Below are 21,417 nucleotides of genomic sequence, written 5' to 3'. Positions count from 1 at the left end.
GTGCGCGGCGCGTTCGACTTTAAATCGACGACCTTCAAGTGGTGCTACGTCACGACCGTGGAATTCGGCCGGCGGGGGGGACAGTGGTGGGGAGACAGAGTGGGGGGTGCGCGCTAGTGCGCCGCGCACCCCCCACTCTGTCTCCCCACCACTGTCCCCCCCGCGCTAGAGCGCCGCGCACCCCCCACTCACTCTCCCCACTCCGCGCACCGAACACACCGAATTCCGACGACATTCCGATGCCCGCGTGACCGCGTGACGCAGCGCCACTTGAAGATTGCGCGACCTGAAATTGGCAACACTGGCTTCAAGACCAATGTCGGCGCAAATGTAACCGTTGTCTTTTATGTCTTACATGGAAATCTTACATGACATTTGTGCCGTCATCGTCCAAAAATATCGGCACAATAATTGAGAGGAAGGCCGGCGAAACTTGAGTGAGAGCGAGATCGCGCGTCGTTGAGGACAAATATCTCAAATCAGCTGATATCTGTCACGATGGATAAGACGAAGCTGGTCAGAAACGACCTGGAGCTGCCACCGCTGCGTAGCCTGGACGACTTCCTGCTGGAGTCCGCGCGCTTTCAATTACCAAATCTCAAGGACTTGGAGAAATGGGGCAACCGGGTGGTCAATAATCTTCTGTACTATCAAACCAATTACTTGTTTATGTCCGTCATTATTTTCCTCATCGTTGGGTGAGTTACTCATTTAAACGTAATTGTATAAATCACGCGTAAATATTCTTTGTAAATCAATTTTTCTTAAACTTTATCAGCTGCGAAGCCATCTGTTAGTCTCAGCACTTCTGAATTTGTTATGATCTGTTCCAGACACTTGATATTCCTTTTTTTAACAAGTTTCAAAACTCTACAAAACATATAATTTAAACATCATGATATTAATTAATATTTCTTTAACTTTTTGAAATAAATGTCTTGTATTTTTTAATTCTATATATAAATATATTTATGTGGTGTTTATTATTATATGAATTGTATATGTATAGATTGATTCATCCTGTTAAAATGCTGGTCGGTATACTGGCAATGATGACAACTTTGGGCACATTTGCTTATGTGTCCATGGAGGGAAGTGTGATACATAATTTTAAAAGGCAATATCCAGCAGTTGGAGTGTTATTTATAATATTTGCTGGATGTTTCTTAACATATACTCTGGGATCCCTATTAGTTTTCTTGCTGGGTATTTTGTTACCTTTCTGTGGTAGGTGTGACGATATGATATTATTTTATATCATATATTAATCTGATCATTTGTTGCTTTTATTATTTTTAATAGAAATCGAAAGTTAATTCTGCTCATTGTATCTTTAGTGACATTTGTGCATGCTTCACTGAGATTAAGGAATATCAAAAACAAGATTGTCAACAAAATCGAAGGCATTGGTCTTAAACGTACGCCGATGGGTGTATTTCTGGGACATCTTGGTATGGAAGAAGAACTCTTTTCATAAATTTCTATAATTTATTGCTTTGTAGTTATTAAGATGAATCAAGTGAAAATGCTTTGCCATCCTTAACTACTTTGCTCTATATTACTCACATGATATCGTATAGATTTTTCATACCGAATCTTATATTATAAAGTTTTGACATTTATTTTAAAAATATTCTTTAGCCAAGACTTTGAAAAAAAAGATAGACATATATTTATCTTCAATATTATCATGCAATCTCTTATGCTCAATAGTATTGATAAAAGAGAAATTTTGATGTTTAAAAAATAATTTTAAATCAATATATTGTTAATGGTAAAATCATATTTTCTTATCTAATCGCTAAATAATATTTAATATTTACATGTTATATTTTAAAGGCTTATATAATCCAAGTAGCATATGTTGGTTTCATAAATGTTTCCTAAATGTATCAAAAAAATATCATTAGATATGTTTAAAAAATATTTATAAAAGCAACATGTGCTACCTGAGTAATGTTAATATTTTTAATCAAATCTATATATTTGCTGATAGTGTGTGAATGAAAGTAACAAACTTATTATTTATTAATCGTATTTAATATTTTTGGACAGCATTTTCTCTAATAATGGCTTTACTTACTGTATATATATATACACACAATATACAACATTGAATATATATAGCATTGTCTTCGAATATAATATATTTATTATTAAAAGAACTGTACACTCTTTAATAATGTTCTGTAGTATAGACAGTATATTGATATTATTGTGTATTGATTTAATATATTGCAATCGATTGCAATCTGTTTGATGAAAAGATTATCGTTATATAATGTACTAAAACATGTATATGAATAAAAACACTTAAATTATCTTTATTTTTTCAGAGTTTTAGCAGATGTTATCTCTAGAATATAACACATTGCATTATCCACTAGAAAATTTTAATAACTGCATTTACTAATGATATATGTATGTTTTTCTTTATTTTATTTGTTGAATTTATTCATTAATATTGAATTTTGGCGAATGGCAGACACATTAGACATCATTAATTATTGATTCTTATATTATAACTTTTTTTAGTGATGCTATTTATTTATCGTTATTATATGGAATTCCATTAATTATGTATATGAATTATGTTCTAATATTCTGTTATTTTTTTCTCATTCCACTACAGAAGATGTGACTGGTATGACCCTGCGTGCACAGACATCACTCATGCAATCGCCTCATTAATATCCTGCTTTGTGCATCAAGTTGAATATTAAATTGATAAAAATTAATATCAATAACCATTGATATTTATCGCTGCTGCTGTTCTAATCGAATCACACTGTTTCGCACATTATTATAAATGATGAGATGAGTCTTGAAATATTTCAGAATATAGATATAGATTTGACATATATTTGATTTGAAACAAAAGCATTCTATATATGTTATGTGTTCTTTAGTACAGCAAAACTGACAAGTAATAACGAATTATTCTACAATACTAAATATTGAATTTACAAATTTATACCAAAACTGTTTATTTTTTCTTGAAATACTTAAGAGGGCTGTTTTCAGTTATCTATTTTTTAAATACTATATTTATATTACATAGTTCTATATATATGTATGTGCTACATGTATACTATAAGTGATATCAAAATTTAAAGATATCACGATGACTGAAGCTATATCTATATGATGTATATAAAGTATATTTTGAATTAATTTGTATATATGTACATTTATAGAAAAGTAATATATAAAATATGTAAAAGACACATGGCAAGTTGTTCTCGCAAAATTTTGTTATATCATCTTTATTTTAATTTGGTATTTTAATGTATGAATCCTACACACACATATATCTCATCCAATCCTATAAAATTAAAAATATTGTGTGTATATATATATATATATATATATATATATATATATATATATATATAGGTATACACATTGCAAATTAAAATATTTTTGAATAAACCATTAAATTATGTCTGCATAGACAAGAATTTTATATAATAAATACGTGAAATAATATGTTTTAATATGATTTATATATATGTATACACACACACACATATGCATAATTAATAATTAAAGGAAATATCTCTTTTCTACAATGTATATTACAGAATTATGGTATTATACACTGAAAAATAAGTAAAAATACAGATACTTGACATGTGTGAAATGTTTGTGTAATCAATGCATATGTAATATTAGTATACTATGTGTATATTAATATACTTATAATACTTGTAAAATATTTTAATTTATATCTATCTTATAACTAATTATATTGGCAGTTTTAACTTGAACAGATATTATAACATATAGAATAACATTGAATTGTTTTCGATTCGCAATATGAAGCCTTATGACTTGTATCACATTAACAAAAATTCTCTTTCATACAGCATTCTTTAAAATATCTTATCTTGTAATAATATGTCAATCATATGACGTAGTAATGTCACAATATGTTGCATGTTATCTTGAAATATTTCGCCGGAAGTACATTTTGAGACGACTGTACACGTTATGGACGGCACTTGCAAGATTTGCAGAAACAATAATAATAAGAGGAATAAGTAGTAACGAGATAAAATGATTGGGTAAATAAGGAGCTATACGCAATGTATTTAACTGATGATTTCTCTTAAAATATATCATGAGTATATCTTATTCTAAAATAGAAAGATTATATAGAGAAGAGATTTAATATGCAAGATTTAATCTGAAATGAACACTGAATGGCAGTGCTTCACTATATTTATCGGTTTTTATACATATGTAAATATCCCATCTCTTTTTAAATTAATATATAACCTCATATAAACATAAAGAGAGATTTTTGTGTTATTTTCAAAAGAAAAACACAACTTTTTACCTAAACAACACAGTATACAATTTTTACAAGCTTTCATAAAAAGACTTTGGAATAATATCGACAAATCTTAGATGAATATTTTTTTCAAGTTCAAGTTTCTAAATTGACAAATTATAATGGAAGAAATAATTCACTTATAGTATATTACTGTATCTTTGTTATGAATACTGTGTTTGTCGGAAATAAGATTGTATCTAATAGACGTATATTTGAAGACAGTGCACCAACATTTGTTTTTGGAAATGGCACCAAAAAGGTATGCTCAGTTGATGGAAATCCCATTTCTTCCATTTTAATCAGAAAGTCCTAAAAACAATTACAGTTATATATTACATATTTTTCATATACATTATATAATTTTGCAGTAATAAGAAAATATTTCAAGAACATACTTCTATAGTATCTGTTGCACACATTGATATTGTTTCCTTTGTACCATTTGGCAGTCGTAGGCAGAGCCGTAAAAAGGGTTCATCGCCTGGATTTAAAAATAATTTATAATTATAGAATAATATTGTCAATAGTAAAAGATTATAGAAAATATTGTATAAATTACAGTTATTATTAACTATGTTATGCTTACTTGTTTCAGCTTTAACTATATTAGATTTTAATTTTTCATCCTTTAGTTTATCTTTAGCCTCACATTCATTCAACTTTCTTTTTTTATTGAAGGCAGTGTTACTGCTACTTGGAATACTTGAACTTGTAATATTATCTGATGCAACATTTTCATTTTCTGTAAATGCAATAATACAAATATTGAAGAAATTCAATAAAATGGCACTTTATAATAAGATATGCAATTTTGCAAAGTGAGGAAATAGATAACATGGTATACATAATTATTCTTTATACTATTCATTTAAATAAAAAAACAAAATACTAACCTAAATTTGTTATCTTTTCAGATAAAAGTCTAGAAGTTTTACTACTAGGACCACAATCCTGAAAAAAAAGTACAATTAAAAAAATTATTTATATAAAAAAAATTGAGATTATTATATTGATAAAATAACTAACATTCTTTATTTGATCAGCTAAAGTATTCCGTTTTGGAGGCGATGTAGGAAAATTATTCCAATCTTTAGAATTAGATGTAACCTGTGTAGCGCTTTCTGGAGATGCATGTGTGCTTAACATATCATTCAAATCAGACATCAGACTATCCACAGTGATGTTATTGTAGGTTTTCATACATTCTCCTGTTCTGGGATCTAAAATTGCCAGGTACGGATATGCTACTACATTGTAAAAATCTATGTAACGTCTTCCATCCGATGAATTACACAAAACCTGATTGAAAAAAATGGCAAATATAGTATGGCAATAAATCAAAATATAAATTATATAAAATGGCATCATATAATCTGATATAACATACTTGCCACAGAACAAAATGATCTTTTACTATCTCTTGAATTTGTTGATTGGGCCATACATCTCTATTAAGAACTTGGCAACTAAATTCTTGCGGATTTTGGACATTGATAAGTAACCAACGATTCAGAGATTTTGCATGATCTCGCGCCTCCATGAAAGAGCCCATGAAGAGAATATTGCTTGGCGGTCGGAATAAATCTTCTAATCGTTTTGATTTCTTTTGGGAAATGTATTTCATGCCAGTTACTCTATGAGTCATCTCCTCTTCTTGTCGCTCTGCATCAATTTGTATTATGTAATATACATCAATTAATATAATGTCATACAATAATACTTACGCGTTTCTACTGCAAAGTCTCTGAATCTATCGAACACATTATTTGACAACCGTGGAAATGAACACATTGGATCTGATGGCACCAGTATCTCTTGCGTGGGTAATATAGGAGCTCTCACTGGTGGCTCAGGATTTGAATTCTCAACCTCTGGTGGTCTGCCACTCTCAAACATAAGACTAATCGCCATCTCCACGTTTCCCTCAGCCAATGCCAGATACTGTTGTGCCGTTGCCTCGCTCTCACCTAACACAAAATTTTACAATACTTAGCATCGGATACATCTATTCGTAGCAAAATATTCGGATAATAATCCTCGACATTGTTGTAATTCATTTAAGTCAAGGAAGACGTGTGTTTACGATCCCGCGATCCTTATTTGCTTCTTGTACCGTTTAACCTGAACGATGTGTTCTCGCGCTAAAACATTGATAAAAGTACTCACCCGTCACTTCGATAAACTTATCAATTAATTCGCGATCCATCGCGATCAGCTGTAATTTAGAAGGATTTTTCTCGTCGCACAAATACGCGATTATCGAAGAAAAATGCCTCTAAATCTGTTTTTTCACTCTCTCTTTCTCTCTCTATCGCCATTCACCACGCACCGAATGATGTCTCGAACATCATCTCGACATACACGTTACTTCACTTTGAATGCACCCTGCACTTATTCCTACACTGTACCACCGTAACATAAAATATTCTAACAATAAGCTCTTTCTTTTCAGGTAATTTCTCTTGAAATATTCATTAAAAACTACAATTTAAAATTATAACTGATATTAATTTTAATCAAATTATATCATCTGCATACTACTTTAATATATATAATCTTGTTTCAATTATAATTTATTTTTATTTACTTTGCTTATAATTATATTTTTTTCATTCGCACATAGTGAACGAGAAAATTATTTTTAAAACTTCTGTAATAACAATTTATAGCAATTAAAATAATATATAAATACAGTATATGTACGTATATATTTATTTTTGCACATGTGCAAGAGAGAGAGAAGGAAATAATTGGTCTAGATATATATGTATATATAATATATGTACATGATTACAACTGTTATATTAAATTAATTTTTAAATTATTTTTTTTTAGACGACCATATCAGGAATCATCAGGGTCATCGATTGACAGAATCATCTGAATCCCTTCTATAAAAATACAGCTGTATGTTTTGCATCGTAAGATCATGAAATAGAATAAAACTAGAATTAAAATAAAGAATTAAGGTATATATATTGCAGCAGAAACAATTATATTATATATAATAATTTTTTAGAAAGGTTAGAAAAATTAGAAAAATATGAAATTTCATGTCCTTAATTATGTCGGTAACAATGTTATCAATATTATCAACTGCGACAACTAACGGCCTCTATCGGAGTAATTTGGCATTTGGTCGCATTATTTTAACGGGTTTTGTACGGAAAACACCGTTTAAAATTTCTTTCAATAACTTTGTACGAAGAACGAAGAACCGAAAGTGTGTGTCGTGAGATGAACCAAAACACGATATTTGTGAAAAATTGAAACGGGAGAAGAAGGAGAGAAAGAATTTGCGATAGGTATTTGTAAAAAAAGACAAGATGAGCGTTACTGGTAAACAGCTCTATGATAAAATTCGCGGGCTGCGTCCGGACCTATCATCGGGAATTTCATCGGAAATTTTGGGCAAACTCTACGACGATTCTAACCCGCAGCCTTTTCTAGAGTGGTTCTGTAAGAATGTGAGCGTCGCCAATGTTCTTTCTATTGAGGAAATCAAATTGTAAGTGCTATGCTCTTGCATTTTCATGGTTAATTGGAGAACAGAGTTCTTACAGTCTGTCTCTGTTTTTCTTTACAGAAAAAATACATTGCAAAATATCGATGAATGGCTAGAAGACGAAGCATTGGAGGCTGTATTAGAGGAAGCAACCAAAGAATGTCCAGACTTGCTCCAGCTTGTCAGTGTGGACGACACATATAGAGAAGATTTGTTTGCGGAGAATGAAACATTGAAGGAAAGCTATAGAAACAGTGAGGAGTATCTTCAAACGTTGAAACACAGTATAAAAAATCTAAAGTAACACGTGAAATTATATGTTTGAGATACTTGTTGTATGTTAATGAAATGATTTACAGATATGCACTTGTTATAGGGACATTGAGAATAAGCTGGATGATGATATCGAAGAAGCGGAAACTATGCTAGATAAAGAACAGATTGAAACAGAAAAAACATATGATGATTGCAGTGTAATTCTGAAGGAATTTGACAAAAACAATTGTCAGTTTTCTAAGGATGTTCATAACCTTCTAAATATGTATGCAAATGCTGCTAAAAATGTAATTAATCCAAGCGATATAACCGCGTCAAGTTTTATAATTGATTCGCATTATTCAATCGTTTCATTACTTTTCATTGTTTTTTTCTAGCAAGATAATCCAGTATCGTGGTCACAAATGCCCATAGATCTGTTTATCAAACAAGTAGAATTGTATAATCAGTATCTGGGTATTTATATAAAAAAGCAATTTGGTGACACTAATAAGAGCAAGAAAGAGCAAGAAGAGGATTCGGATTATGCATCTCTAATAGATGATAGTAGGGAGAAACAATTAGATGAAAGAATGTATGTGTTATCTTTGTGTAAGACTAAGTAAGTATAACTGAACTTTTTAAAAAAAAATTATTAAATAAACTTTATTCAGTTTGTATATTTTATTTGTTTCAGTTTAATAAATTCTAAAATAGAAGAGATTAATACTAATGATCAAGAGGAATTTTATATGGCAATGTTACAATGTGTGCAAGATATCTATAACGACAGTGTTTTGAAGGTGCCTGGGGATAGTAAATTACAGTAAGTAATAACGCTATTAACATTAAATTATTTTGAGTTTTTGGTACTAAGACATTTGATGTCATTTTATGATCTGAACATATTGGAAACAGAAAAAAAACATTTTGCATTTAAATGTAATGTTTTATTATTTAAAATTTTATTTTAATAAAATTTAGTTTTATTATTAAAACATTTATTATTTATATAAAATATTTATTATTTATAAAACATTATTACAGTGATGAAATACAAATGTTAAGCATGAAAAGAGATTTTCTAGAGCAGAATGTCGAACTTTTGCGGGATCAACAGTTTCTTGAAATGCAATTCGCAGACATGGAGATATTAAAGATCTTGAAGAACGATGCACTTGCTCGTCTCGAACGCAGAAAAACTCGTCTCGAAAAACTCAAGAATTTGCATTCTTTCGCAGTAACGCATGGACATGTTTACATGGATTTATTATGTATGTTAATGGCGATGCAATTTTGTTCTCTACGCGAGGTTGCTGAATTTATTGCCGATGCTCATCATTACATCACCACAGAATATAAACTGTCTTCTACAAGATGCGTAAGTTTTCTCATTATTTTAATGGAAATTTAATTTACATTATTCACATGAAAAACATATATGAAATGTGTAGGAAGTCATGCAACAACAACAAGATGAATATGCAACTCTTATAACACAATCTCCAAAAACTTGTAATGTATTTAATCAAATATTCATCTCTATGATGCTCGGTAACGATCTCTCGGACGAGTCGCTCTCTTCGGCGTTGAAAAAATACGACGATCTATTAACCGACAATATGGAGAAGAAGAAATTTATATTGGAAACACATATAAATAATGAAATCGATGAATTACAAAAATTGTAAGTATTATTTTTTTAAGTAATCTTATAGTAACGTGTTATCTTTATATGATTCTTATGAAATTAGAGAGGATGAAGTTAACAAGGATTATATCGCTGAAATACAAAGTGGACCAACAATCAATTTCAACCCAATTATTTCATATGAAATAAAGAACAAATGCGAGAAAATATCTGCGATTGTTCAAGAGATGCAAGGAGATTTAACAAGGATCAGGAATCAATTGAAAGAACGAATGGTACAGCTATACATATTTAATGAATCATTACGATATTATACATTATTTGCTAATGATTGTCATATTATAGAGAATGGACATCAATCTAGACCGCGAAAAGGACATTTTATGGCAGAGATTTTTGGCAGAGCCAAATACGTTAAGAATGAGATATAAGGAAGCGGAGCAAAAAGCAAATAAGTCTCACTTTGGACACGTTGCGGAAAGTAAGGTGAATCCATAAATTAATTAATTCGAAGAAATTATGTCGATCACAAGTTGTCAAGGAATTATATAAAGGAAAATTGTATAGATTCCAGTAAATCCTCTGTTATCGTACTTTTATATTTCGTAAAATGAAAAATTAAAACAATACTCAGTATATCGCAAGGTCGTACATTTGCGCAAAATCTGATCTAATTCTCCGAATTCTACGCCATTAGAAAAAAGAAATCCTTTGCATTTTCGGATGATACGCGTGGTGTATTACGTGGCTACAATAATGAATGATTCGTCTCAAGGATGCGTGTGTGTATGCGTGCATCCCGGACGCATGCGCATGTCGAGTGTAAACTCGACGAAAGATGACGTAGAGAGGTACCCAAGTGTAACCTTGATCCGCGCGCATCGATGTCTCCTTCCCTCCTCTCACCCTTTCTCTCATCGATGTTGTCTTCCTCTCTCTCTCTCTTTGCCCCTCTTTCATCTTCCCCAACATAGTATTTCGTTCAAACCGTCTCCCGCTCCCGAGCCGTGTATGTACACAATAGAATCATAAGTAAACGTTCGTATACGAAACGATATGCTTTTCGAAAACATTTCGCGACATTTCGCATAAATACAAAGAGAGAGATGCATGCTCGCGCGTTTTTCCTTTGAACAGAACGACAAACGGCGGCGGAGAGGATAGATTGGCGAGAAAGAGAGAGAGAGAAAGAAAAAAAAAGATGACAGAACGGGGAAGTGGTGTAGCGAGGAGTATTATCGATTCGCCGGGGCTCGTGAGTTAACGGTTTGTTTACACGAACGCGGGGACGAAGGGGCGCCGGGCAGGCAGAGTGGGACAGGCAGCGCGCATGCGCCGCCCGACGAAAACAATAATAACAGAGTAGAAGGTTCATGGCTGGCGGACGCGAACGGACGACCGCTCGCTCTTCGCTCTTTCGAACTCGTTCAAGCCTGTCGTAGGACTTGGGTTCGCGCGCGAAGAGAGTCGGCCTGTCACGCGAAATTGCCGGAACGCGGGTGCGAAACAACAGAAAGAAAGAGAGAGAGAGAGAGAGAGAGACAGACGGACATTTAACTACTAACGCTCTGTGCATATGCATATGTGTGTGTGTACATTCTGCTCTACCGAGTGTGCCGTTGACAATCCGATACTTCTGCGAATTTTCTTCGACAGGGAATCAGTTTCGTGGAATCATCTCCGTGGAAAGCGAGGGATACATCGAGACTACCTCGAAAATCTATGAAGAGAGAGTTCCGGTAATCGAGTGAAGTACTCATCAAGTCGAAACTCTACGAGGCGTGCCTGCAAGTGTATGTATACACATACCTGCTTCGATTAGTTTGACAACCGTGAGAAACAAGTGGATAAGCTGCGTATGGAATTGTTACAACTACCTCGACGAGAAAAACAATAAATATAAGGTATTTAATAAATAAGACATTCTCGAACTCTGACACATAGATACATATATTTAATTCGAAAGTGGTGCGCGAGATACTATCATCGAGGCTCGCTCTCACCGTGCGGATTCTCCTCTTCCTCTCCCCCGGAGAGTGCGTTACCTCATCGGTGCGTGTGCGCGGTTGTGCAACTCGTCACCCTGATTCGTCGTCGAGAAGAGAGAAAGAGAGAGAGAAAGAGAGAGCGAGATTCGATCTGGTCTCTGGAAGCAAAACAATGCTGCTGGTGTAGCGTCGCTCCATTTGCGCGCGCGTGTTTGTGTGTATGTCCGTGTACATACGTGTGCGTACCTGCTGCGCGGTGCGCTAGTGTGCGTTTGTTTATGCGCGTAGATTAGCCGCGCGCGACATTCATTCAACAGCCAGACCCAGACGCGCTTCGACGCGCGACTCTCGTCATCGTCATCGTCATTTCGAAAGCAAGCGAGTGAGAGCGCGCGTTAAGAGGGTGTCGTCTCGTACGTATTTGTTCAGTGAATCACGCGCGTCGTCCTGGTGCGATTACGCACGGCTGGATACGCCGGATATTATTGTTGACGTGTCGGCCGAGAAGAGAGTGGGAGAGTCGAGCGGTTAATTATTTGTATATCGAGAACGACAACAACGTGGGGTATCCTTTCATCGTGGGAGAAGAAGGAGTAAGTCTTTCTCGTACAGCAAGGTTTTCCTCGTTCGGAAGAAAGTCTTTCCAGTATTTCCGACTGTTGACGTTGGTGTTTTTCCGCAGGAAGAAGTTGCACGCAGCGTGATTTTGTATCTCTCTTCCTCTCTACCTCCATAATTGTCTCCCTGTGTTGTGTTGTCGACGAGAGAACGTCGACCCACGTAAACATCGGCGCGGAAAAGAGAGAGAGAGAGAGAGAGAGAGAGAGAGAGAGAGAGAGAGAGAGAGAGAGAGAGAGAGAGAGAGAGAGAGAGAGAGGGGGAGAGGGAGAGAGAAAGAGACGTTTGCCAGCGTGGAAAGAGAAGGACGACGACAGCATCGAAGACTAGAGAGAGAGGAAACAACAACAGAGAGAAACCGTCCAGGTTTTTCCACTCACATTTACTACCAGCTAGGAGTAAACTTGCAACGCAAACACATCTGTGAACATCCTCTTCTCGTAGACGTAAACAAGACTGCCGAGAGGATGCCGAGTGCCGAGGAGACGACGTACCTGATCGGAGTGATGCCGGACGGGGCGGCGCAGGCGGACGCATTCCTGACGCGCGACGTCGACCTGCTGGTGTCGCAGATTAAGGAAAATCTGCGGCTGTCCAGCCTGAAGGCCAAGTCCAGCGTCAGCCATAAGAATAATCGACCGTCGCCTTACCGGTTACCGCGTTCCTGGGCGGACCCGGCCGCAGGTTGCGAGGTCTGCGGCCTGCGATCCAGCGGCCAGTCTCACCATCAACAACAGCAGAATCACGGGACCGCCCCGGGTCACCATCACCACTACCACAGCCACCTGAAGAGGAGCGAGAGGAGCAGAGTGGCCGACGATCCGTACGAGGTGCTGCAGGAGTTGTTGCGCGAGGGCGGCCTCATCAAGGAGGCGGTCAAGAGGCTTCAGGCGAACCTGGACGAGCTCTCGGGCTCGGAGGTGGACGAGGACGAGGAGGTGGACGACGAGGACGACGAGCGGCAGTCCAACACGGGCGGCTATCGCAGGAAACCGTACTTCTACGATTCCGAAGATGAACCTCTACCGCCGATGTACGAGCCGCTGGAACTGTGAGGCGGGAGTGCTTGAAGAGAATTTTCTCTGGCGTTTTTCCCCTCGTTCTCGCCTGGGAACGGCAACCTCTTTGAATATCTCTCTACTTGAGAACTTTACTACGGACATTTCTCCGAAATGAAAACTTGTTTTCTTTGTGTCCCGGTTATTGTGTGATTCGGGACGATAGATTGTTCGAAAAAGGTAGCACGAGGGTCCTCCCTCCCCCCGCTAAACGGTAAGGATTACATAATAATTCCCGCGAGAATGCATTTCCTTCCATCTTTCGTCGGAGGAAAACACGCGGGGATTCGATGCGAGAAGCGCGAGCGGAGGCACAATTAGGCGAGAACTCGCCTTACATGGCCGTGTTTGTAAATACGCCGCGTTGTCGGCGCTGCGCGCTAAAGCTCGCTTCGTAATGCCTCGGCCGAGATCGCCGTCGTCGTATCGACGCTCGACGCGGGTCTACGTGGAAGACTTATGGCCGCGCGCGGACTCGTTCCATCATCCGAGATGCGAGATGCGTGTATACGCGAAGATGTTCCTTTCCCGTAACACATCGTTTCTGTACTGTGTCAGCGGTATATTTCGTCGGTATCTGAAATGTAATTCAATATCGCTGGCGATGATTAATTATGATTTTATTTAATTATGGTTTCGACGCATCGATTATTATTATAATCATTTATTGTCACTTTGGAATCTATATGCGAATTGTTTCTTTCCACGAGCGATGCTCTGTATTGTTTATGTTTGTGTTGACGTCCCAAATTGTGAAATGTCGCCGGCGATATGATCATAACACGCAGGATGTAATTTTTTTTATTTTTATTTTTTATTCTTTTGTAGAAAATATATTTCGATTCTTTAGCATTATTTTTCTTCGTACGATACGTATTTTAATGTCTAATTGAAATATGTACACTGACAATATTCGTTATCACAGTATGGAGTACTTCAACAATCGATTCGTTGCGAAACTCTTGATTATTGCTTCAAATGCTAAACGAATTTTTGTAGATACAGAGAGGAAGGATTAAAAAATTATACACTACGATATTATTATTCGGTATAAAATATTTTGTTTAATGCAAAGTGTTTTGTTAATTCAGAGATTTATTATTTTTTCGATGCTTATAATTTGAAAAAACTTGGAAGGAAAATTGTAAATTCTTCGATGCTTCAAAATCATTATTAATTACAAATTTGTATACATATATACACATTTCGAATATTTTCAGAAATTAGATCAATTGGTTATTTCCTTTGATATTTAAAGAATTAATCTAACACGTCATCTCGTTCGGACTCGTCTCTTGCGAATCGTTTAGCTTGAATTGCATCAGAAGCCTATGTTAACTAATTTCGAGTAAGCCATGTCATTGTTTCGATTAGATGAAGAAAGAAAGATTTAATTGATTTATTGACAAACTCAAAGGATACAATTTATTGTTTATTATTAAGTGTATGATATAAATTAATTTTTTTCTCATCGGAATTTGTGTCTCGCACTGAAGCTTTCATATATAGTTTAAATTCAACAAAAAATAACATAATTCGGTATATATCTGTAGTAGAAAGTCTCTTTTTATGCTGCACTTTGTCGTCCACGTTGACACACACACGTTCTGTCCTTCTCTCTCACACGGTCTCTTTTCTATCTCGACCGCCTATTTTTTTTCCCACCGATTTCCCCGCAACATGAACATTATCTACATCTTTGACATTTTACATCTCTTTGTTAATACTCGAGTGCGTCAAAATTACTCTTAATGATATAACCAGACGGGATCTCGTTGAGATTTTTTTTTTATTTAAAAATCGTAACAGTCTGAGAGAGTTTATAAATTTCAATTATTTTTTTGAATATACAATTTTTTCATAAATAAACGAAATTTTGTACACTCAACTAGATATTGAGACTTCACAATTGTACAACGAATCTCAGTTCAATTCTTACGATACATTATTCTCGCAGACGTAAGCGTTTCGTGTAAACCTTTCGACCTCTTTTTGTCTCCTTTGTTACTTTCGCTGCTTTCACCGAACGACAATATTTTGTATCCTTTAGGGTTAAGGACGCAGCTGTCGAGAACTAGACCGAGCTTACGCTAACAATAAGCCATCAAAGTTGATCGGCTGGTCCGATCGTCGCGCATAACATGAAAAAAATAAACGAGATCATCGGTGTCTCTGTATTGTGTACATCTTTCTCTTTCAAGAATATTATGTTACTAATATTTCCGCCACACAACACAAAGACATCGGTGGTCGTTGATAGATTGCATGGTTTATTGATTGTAATTCTCACTCGCTTAAATTGAACTGCGGCAGAACTCGATATTCTAACAGCTTGTAAAGTATCTTCCTCAACTCGTGTGTGTTCAGTATGTTACAGTATTGTTTAAAATTTATGTTGTATTTTTTCCAAAATTTGAAAAAACCTTGCATTGACAACGCCGAGATCTTTTATCTAATTCAGATATATATATATATATATATTTTTTTTTTAAAGGAAATTATGACAACAATTCGACTTTGTTGCGCTATATAACTCGTGGGTTTCTTTGCGGGGGATATTCTCATTCTCTAACGGAAACTCTGTTTATAGAACATCCACACGAGTTCTTGCGTGAGATAATAATTCGACGCGTTTGCTAAGTAAATCAATAAATGAACAAGATTCGCTGTATTTACCTCGTAGGAAACTCGAGACGGAATCTCAGAATGTAGGTATTACGTTTCGCACTTTGAGGATTAGAGAGTTTCTACCGTATTTCGAATTACTAAGCGTACAATTAGTGCAGATTCAACAAGAAGGGAAACCGTTGTAGCACGAACTATAATAATTATAAAATAATTAACTAGTATTGTTTTATGATACTTTTGTGTGCGATATCCAAAGTACAGCATTGTAAAGAGACACTTTCTATATATACTATATATCTGCGAACTGCGATCGTTATCTTTTGTTGATTTAATCAGACTCCGAAGCTATCAGTGCGAGACAAACAAACTTCAATTTCAAAACAAATATAATTATATAATATTACATTATAAACAAATACAATTGTACTTACTAAATTTGTCGGTAAAACTAAATCTTTCTTTCTTCGTCTAATATAATTGAGATAACGCGACGGTGCCTAGCTTACTTGAAATTAGTTAACATTAGACTTCTGATGCAATGCAAACTAAACGAACGAGATGACGTGTATGATTAAAGTCTTCAGGTATCGAAAGAAGTAACCAATTGATCTAATTTTTGAAAATATTGTTCGAAATGTATGTATATACAAATATATATATAATATTAATAATAATTTTAAAACATTGAGAAAAACAATCTTTAATGAGTAGGTGATTTCTCATTAAATAAAATGTATATTATACAAATAACAGTATCATAGTGTATAATAATAACATATAGGTTTATAGATATATATGTATATCTCTTTTTCTGTGCATGTTTTAGTGCATAGCTACTTATCGCTATCGATCGCTATACATAGGAGGGACACACTGTTAATGTTAGATACACATTGTACCCACATGTAAGATCATTGTACGCGGCGTGATGGTATTCCATTGTCGCGTGATTCGCCTCGCGGGTGAATAAAGATAAGATCCACATCTGTAGTAAGGATCCCAGGAGCGGGAACAGCCGTGTGACGTCACGAACCTCGACAATTATTTATATCGAAGGCGATTATTATTTCACTCGATAACTGCTAGTTATTAATGCCGTATTCGCGGGAAATAAAAACCGCGGCGTGTTCGTTTTTATTCTTGAACCTCGCGATCAATTTGTAGAAGCTTTTGATTATTCCTGGGGCGCGCGTGACGTCACAACTGCAGCGTCCGGGATTTTATTATAGACGACGATGGTAAAACGCGGTCGCGACACGGTGACGCAATAAAACGGCACACTTGTACGTAGCGATACGAAGCGATCGTTCGCAGCTTCGGCGTTGATTTCCGACGACGTTGGTCGCCTTATCCGACTAATTAGATAAGTTTAGCAATTAGTACATATTGCGCGTACCTACTGCGAGCGGAATGAACGAATTGCGTCAGGATACCATAGTTCCGACGAGGATGCTTGTATACATATGTGAGTATGCTGTGTGTGCGTGTATATGTATGCGAGAGTAAAAATGTATATTGGTCATTTTTTTTCTCTTTTTTTTACGATTACGAGTGTGAGCGCAATCCTTCGTTCTTTTCGTCGTTAAGGATCATGCGTTACGAAAAAAACTATATCTCGTTGTGATCGTTGGGCTCGCAAGTCCGACAAGTCTTAATTATAAAATAAAGAAGTTCAAAGTTTCGATGGCTGATTCTTGTCGGTCGCGCGCTGTCGCGAAAACTTTCCACCGATCCTCCGCACTTCTTCTCTTCCTTCATCGTCATCAAACGTCGGTATCAAACGGCTCTGCTTGGTGTCCGATGACGGAGCGTGCCACAAATACATCGTGGCATCATATAGGATGTCTTGTTATTACCGTTCTTGCTTTGCGCGAGCAATTTCTCTTTAGCGATTTGATTAGCGAAAGATTGAAAATTAATTATAAAAATTATTTTACACGATATTCTAATTGAATTGAATCGCAAGTACCTAAATGGATGACAAAAATTTCATTTTACTCATTTCACTATAAACATTTTCACTCTAATTTTAAATAGATTTTAACACAACTTTAATTTCAGGTATTTGCTTAATGTCGTTTGATATTGGAGCTCAGCGCATTATAAACCCATGAAATTTGCCTTAGAGCAATATTGACTCGTGTTTCGTCAAACCGAAGGCCTGTCATCATCAGAAACGGCAGTACAGTAACGGGACACCCTGTATAGTCAGCAGTTCACTGGCCTTCTGATCGTTGGCGAGCATTGAAGGTATTCTCCGTGCCAGCTTCTAGAAATTTGCTTTTAGCCTTACGTTCGTCGATCTATCTCGCGTTGATGGTAACCGCGAAACGTCGTGATAAACCGTCCGTGTTATATGAAACCACGATAGATATATCTCGGATTTTTCGCGGCGGCATTTGATATCCTGCAAGTCTTTAAGAGCATTTACTATCCGATTCTGAGCATTCTTTCCTTTAAATCCTTTAATAATAATGCACAATAAAATTTGCAAACTCGATTTTTCTTCTCGAGACGCATAGCAAGAAAACTGTCGCCTTTCGTAATAATTCTCGCAAAAGAGTCAACAGCGCGATAATGACTGTAATGATAATAGCAAAATCTAAATTATGGTTCTTAAAAGTCCTTGCGAGTGTAAAATGAAACCGACATGTTTTACGAGCCACTTTGTTCGACGCTTCTGACCTGAAACCGGCGGCTCGAGACAAAAAGGAAAGGGTCGGTTGTCGATTTCAGGTACAGTTCATTTAATAATTCGTGTCTTTTAAAAATTGCTCGGACATGAGACAGTTGTCTTGTTGATGCGTAACGCAACGCAATTATTGTGTTGCGTAATATAAATTATTTATTTAGAGTCCTTGACTTAAAAAATTTGAAAACAATTTGATTTAAGAAATTTAAACTGAAAAATTTGACAGTGGCTATATTATTACTTAGCATGTCTATTTTTATATATTTGATGTTATCTTTTTGTGATAATTTTTTATTTTTATAATTAAGTAATATTGAGATTGTCTATAATATTTATTTATACATAAGATACTTGAGAATTGTATAAGTAATTATTTAAAGATGCTATGTACAACACACACACACACACACACACATATATATTCTAACGGTGCAATAATTGTGCTGCTCGATTGCAAATCATAAATAATACTTATTCTTTGCAATGAGAATTCCGGGATTGGAAAGGCTAACGAGTTCGTTCGATCTGCAGAAAAGTCAAATGTCATCGTGAGACTGCATTCGAAAGCAAAGATTGTTAGGAGTCGGTTGTTTTCGCGAGTCACGTCACTGTAGTCGTTGTCAAAGTCTTTTATCGAATGACTGGCGACATTTCTGTGTTTATTGAAATGCACAGAATCGAAGAATAAATCGAGCGAGTAAGTAACTTTCGGCTATTTCTCGCTTTTTTGATGCAAATACAAAATTACGAAATCTTAGCTAACAAAGTGACCCGTTTTTTTTCGTCAGGAAGCAAATTTACAGCAACGTGCAAATACGTCGATACGAGAAAAGCCGTGTACGTGTATACATATATGTGGCGCGCGTATTTCTTACCTTTCCTTTATGTAATTAGATTTTCCCGGATAATCCTATTTACCGAGGCGTTGCTGCTCGCTTTATCGCGTAACTGACAATGAGATAATCAATGGATGTTACATGCGCGATGTGAAAATAAACGACGGAAAACTTGGCGCAGCGTGACCTAATTTAAGTACATCCATTTATACGTTTGTCTGTCCATCTGTCGTCGCGATTCGTGTTGATATAGATGTTAATTTTACATTAATAGAGATATTCGCGCGAGAAGTATCTCAGTTTATTAATAATAATGTAGAAGATTTCTGCGAAACGGAGTATATACGAGAACTCTTTATCATATTTTGTATACTTCTATATATAGATTTATTGCCATTGCGCGTAATATTTTTAGCGACAATATCTCTCGCCTTATCAAATCAGTTTTGCAAGATTTTATTTGCAAGCAGATATTTATTCGATATAATTTTTATTCGATTTTTCGGAAATACGCGATAACTTATGTATAATATGCGTGAATTCTGTCACGTTGCCAATACATAATTTAAGCTATCTGTAAGATAAAACATGGACGCTCTGATAAAGAGTTAAATTGTTTGAAAGAATTGCGTTTCTGTGTGTTATATCAAGGCTTCTCAGTTGACCGATAAAAAAATAACAGTAAGTGATACGACGAGTGTCACTGTGCGAATTCAATAGATCTCTCATTTTTTTTATTTCTTTTTTCTTAGTCTGAAGCGATGGTAAATGTTTTTGGTCCCAAACAATTTGTATAATTGATTTCGTCGACGGTAACGAGACATACTTTTTATGTTTTGCATTAACAAATAGCATCTTACATAATTATACGTGTAACATTCACGCGACCTTCAAGCAAGTTTCTTTCAGTCTGCCGTCTGTAAACTGAGAATAGGATTCTACATCGACTATAGAGTTTGAAAGAAAACCTTGCGCTATAATTGTACGCGAGACACTGTTGCGTTTTATGTTAAGCGATTTTTACTTAGCGATATATTTAACTTCAAAAAAAAACAATAGACAAAATTATCATATTTCGAGATATTTTTTTAGATTCTGCTGATAAAGCGAGAGATGAGATTTATTAAATGTAACTGAAAGTGTTTACATTTCATATGTGAATCGAATTCATAATGAATCACCGAGTTTCAATCTTTATCCAACCGAGAAATGTTGAATTAATGGATGTTGTGTCATTCCCGAAATGCGCGAGATAATGCGAATCGATCTGCACTTATCGCGGCGACAGTATTACATTAACAATACATAATATTTTTCCATTGATACGAAGAAACGCATTCGAACGAAAATTCTTTATTAGTGTTCAAAGTTTTTTGTCATTTATTCGCAATTATAAAGCGACAAGTTTGATATAAATCTTATTCTCAGCGACAGTAAACGACACGGTCGTAAGTCAACAATTCGAACGTCTAATAACAGATATCGACCTTGTCTGTGTGTTGACACAGATTTCGGCGCGAGATAGCGAATGCGACCTAGTTGCACGTTGAAAAAAAAACGATGCGTATACGCATTATATTATAATGATCTCGATTCCTGTTAACATATTGGTCACGGTTAGTCTTCCGGTGTTTGCGTGTTGTACACGAGAATTGGCTAATCAAACCATTATAGAATTTTTTTTTTAATTCTCAATTATCTTTAAAAAACTTTCTTATAATAGATACATAATTCAAGCTTTATTATTTTATTATAATCTCTCTAGTTCATTTATTTATTTTACAAAAGTATTAATTTGTGTAAATATATATATATATATATATATATATATATATGTATATACATAT

The 21,417-nt window shown here is 35.3% G+C and overlaps 5 protein-coding genes across 7 annotated transcripts in view; 4 read left to right on the top strand and 1 right to left on the bottom strand.

Annotated features, from left to right (window-relative positions):
* The first annotated feature begins 227 nt into the window (after window positions 1-227).
* On the top strand, window positions 228-7,251 carry Jwa (PRA1 family protein Jwa). 3 transcript variants are annotated; one of them, XM_083044431.1, is made up of 4 exons: window positions 228-698; window positions 1,010-1,227; window positions 1,338-1,451; window positions 7,175-7,251. In XM_083044431.1, the coding sequence occupies exons 1-4, from the start codon at window positions 499-501 to the stop codon at window positions 7,234-7,236; spliced, it is 594 nt and encodes a 197-aa protein (XP_082900557.1). In that variant the 5' UTR covers window positions 228-498; the 3' UTR covers window positions 7,237-7,251. The 3 variants fall into 3 exon arrangements, with proteins under 3 accessions (XP_082900557.1, XP_082900559.1, XP_082900558.1); XM_083044433.1 differs by lacking the exon at window positions 7,175-7,251 and adding an exon at window positions 2,636-3,227; XM_083044432.1 differs by lacking the exon at window positions 7,175-7,251 and adding an exon at window positions 2,633-3,227.
* Window positions 3,586-6,722, bottom strand: LOC145939806 (UBX domain-containing protein 7). Its single transcript, XM_083044416.1, has 8 exons — window positions 6,506-6,722; window positions 6,064-6,306; window positions 5,727-6,001; window positions 5,366-5,638; window positions 5,233-5,290; window positions 4,926-5,081; window positions 4,735-4,820; window positions 3,586-4,648 (listed from the first exon to the last, which is right to left on the bottom strand). The coding sequence occupies exons 1-8, from the start codon at window positions 6,543-6,545 to the stop codon at window positions 4,487-4,489; spliced, it is 1,293 nt and encodes a 430-aa protein (XP_082900542.1). The 5' UTR covers window positions 6,546-6,722; the 3' UTR covers window positions 3,586-4,486.
* A 78-nt stretch (window positions 7,252-7,329) lies between the features above and the next one.
* On the top strand, window positions 7,330-11,270 carry LOC145939801 (uncharacterized). The gene is made up of 9 exons (XM_083044407.1): window positions 7,330-7,847; window positions 7,926-8,144; window positions 8,221-8,407; window positions 8,498-8,721; window positions 8,797-8,925; window positions 9,147-9,480; window positions 9,554-9,786; window positions 9,854-10,025; window positions 10,096-11,270. Exons 1-9 carry the CDS (start codon window positions 7,666-7,668, stop codon window positions 10,246-10,248), a joined length of 1,833 nt encoding a protein of 610 aa, XP_082900533.1. The 5' UTR covers window positions 7,330-7,665; the 3' UTR covers window positions 10,249-11,270.
* A 250-nt stretch (window positions 11,271-11,520) lies between these two features.
* Dip-c (dipeptidase C) overlaps window positions 11,521-21,417 on the top strand; it is a 30,687-nt gene continuing 20,790 nt past the window's right edge. The window contains exons 1-2 of the mRNA XM_083044414.1: window positions 11,521-11,654; window positions 18,104-18,292. The gene's annotated coding sequence lies outside the window, so the exon portion shown is untranslated. The remainder of the gene's footprint in view (window positions 11,655-18,103; window positions 18,293-21,417) is intronic.
* On the top strand, window positions 12,666-17,724 carry LOC145939814 (uncharacterized). Its single transcript, XM_083044434.1, has one exon. The coding sequence runs from the start codon at window positions 12,824-12,826 to the stop codon at window positions 13,409-13,411; it is 588 nt and encodes a 195-aa protein (XP_082900560.1). The 5' UTR covers window positions 12,666-12,823; the 3' UTR covers window positions 13,412-17,724.

This window comes from Prenolepis imparis, unplaced genomic scaffold, assembly GCF_030444845.1.
Source record: "Prenolepis imparis isolate NDT839.2.m4 unplaced genomic scaffold, iyPreImpa1.0 SCAF_8, whole genome shotgun sequence".
NCBI classification, from domain to species: Eukaryota; Metazoa; Arthropoda; class Insecta; order Hymenoptera; family Formicidae; genus Prenolepis; species Prenolepis imparis.
The sequence above is the reverse complement of the archived record's forward strand: the minus strand, read 5'-3'. Positions and strand labels throughout refer to the sequence as shown.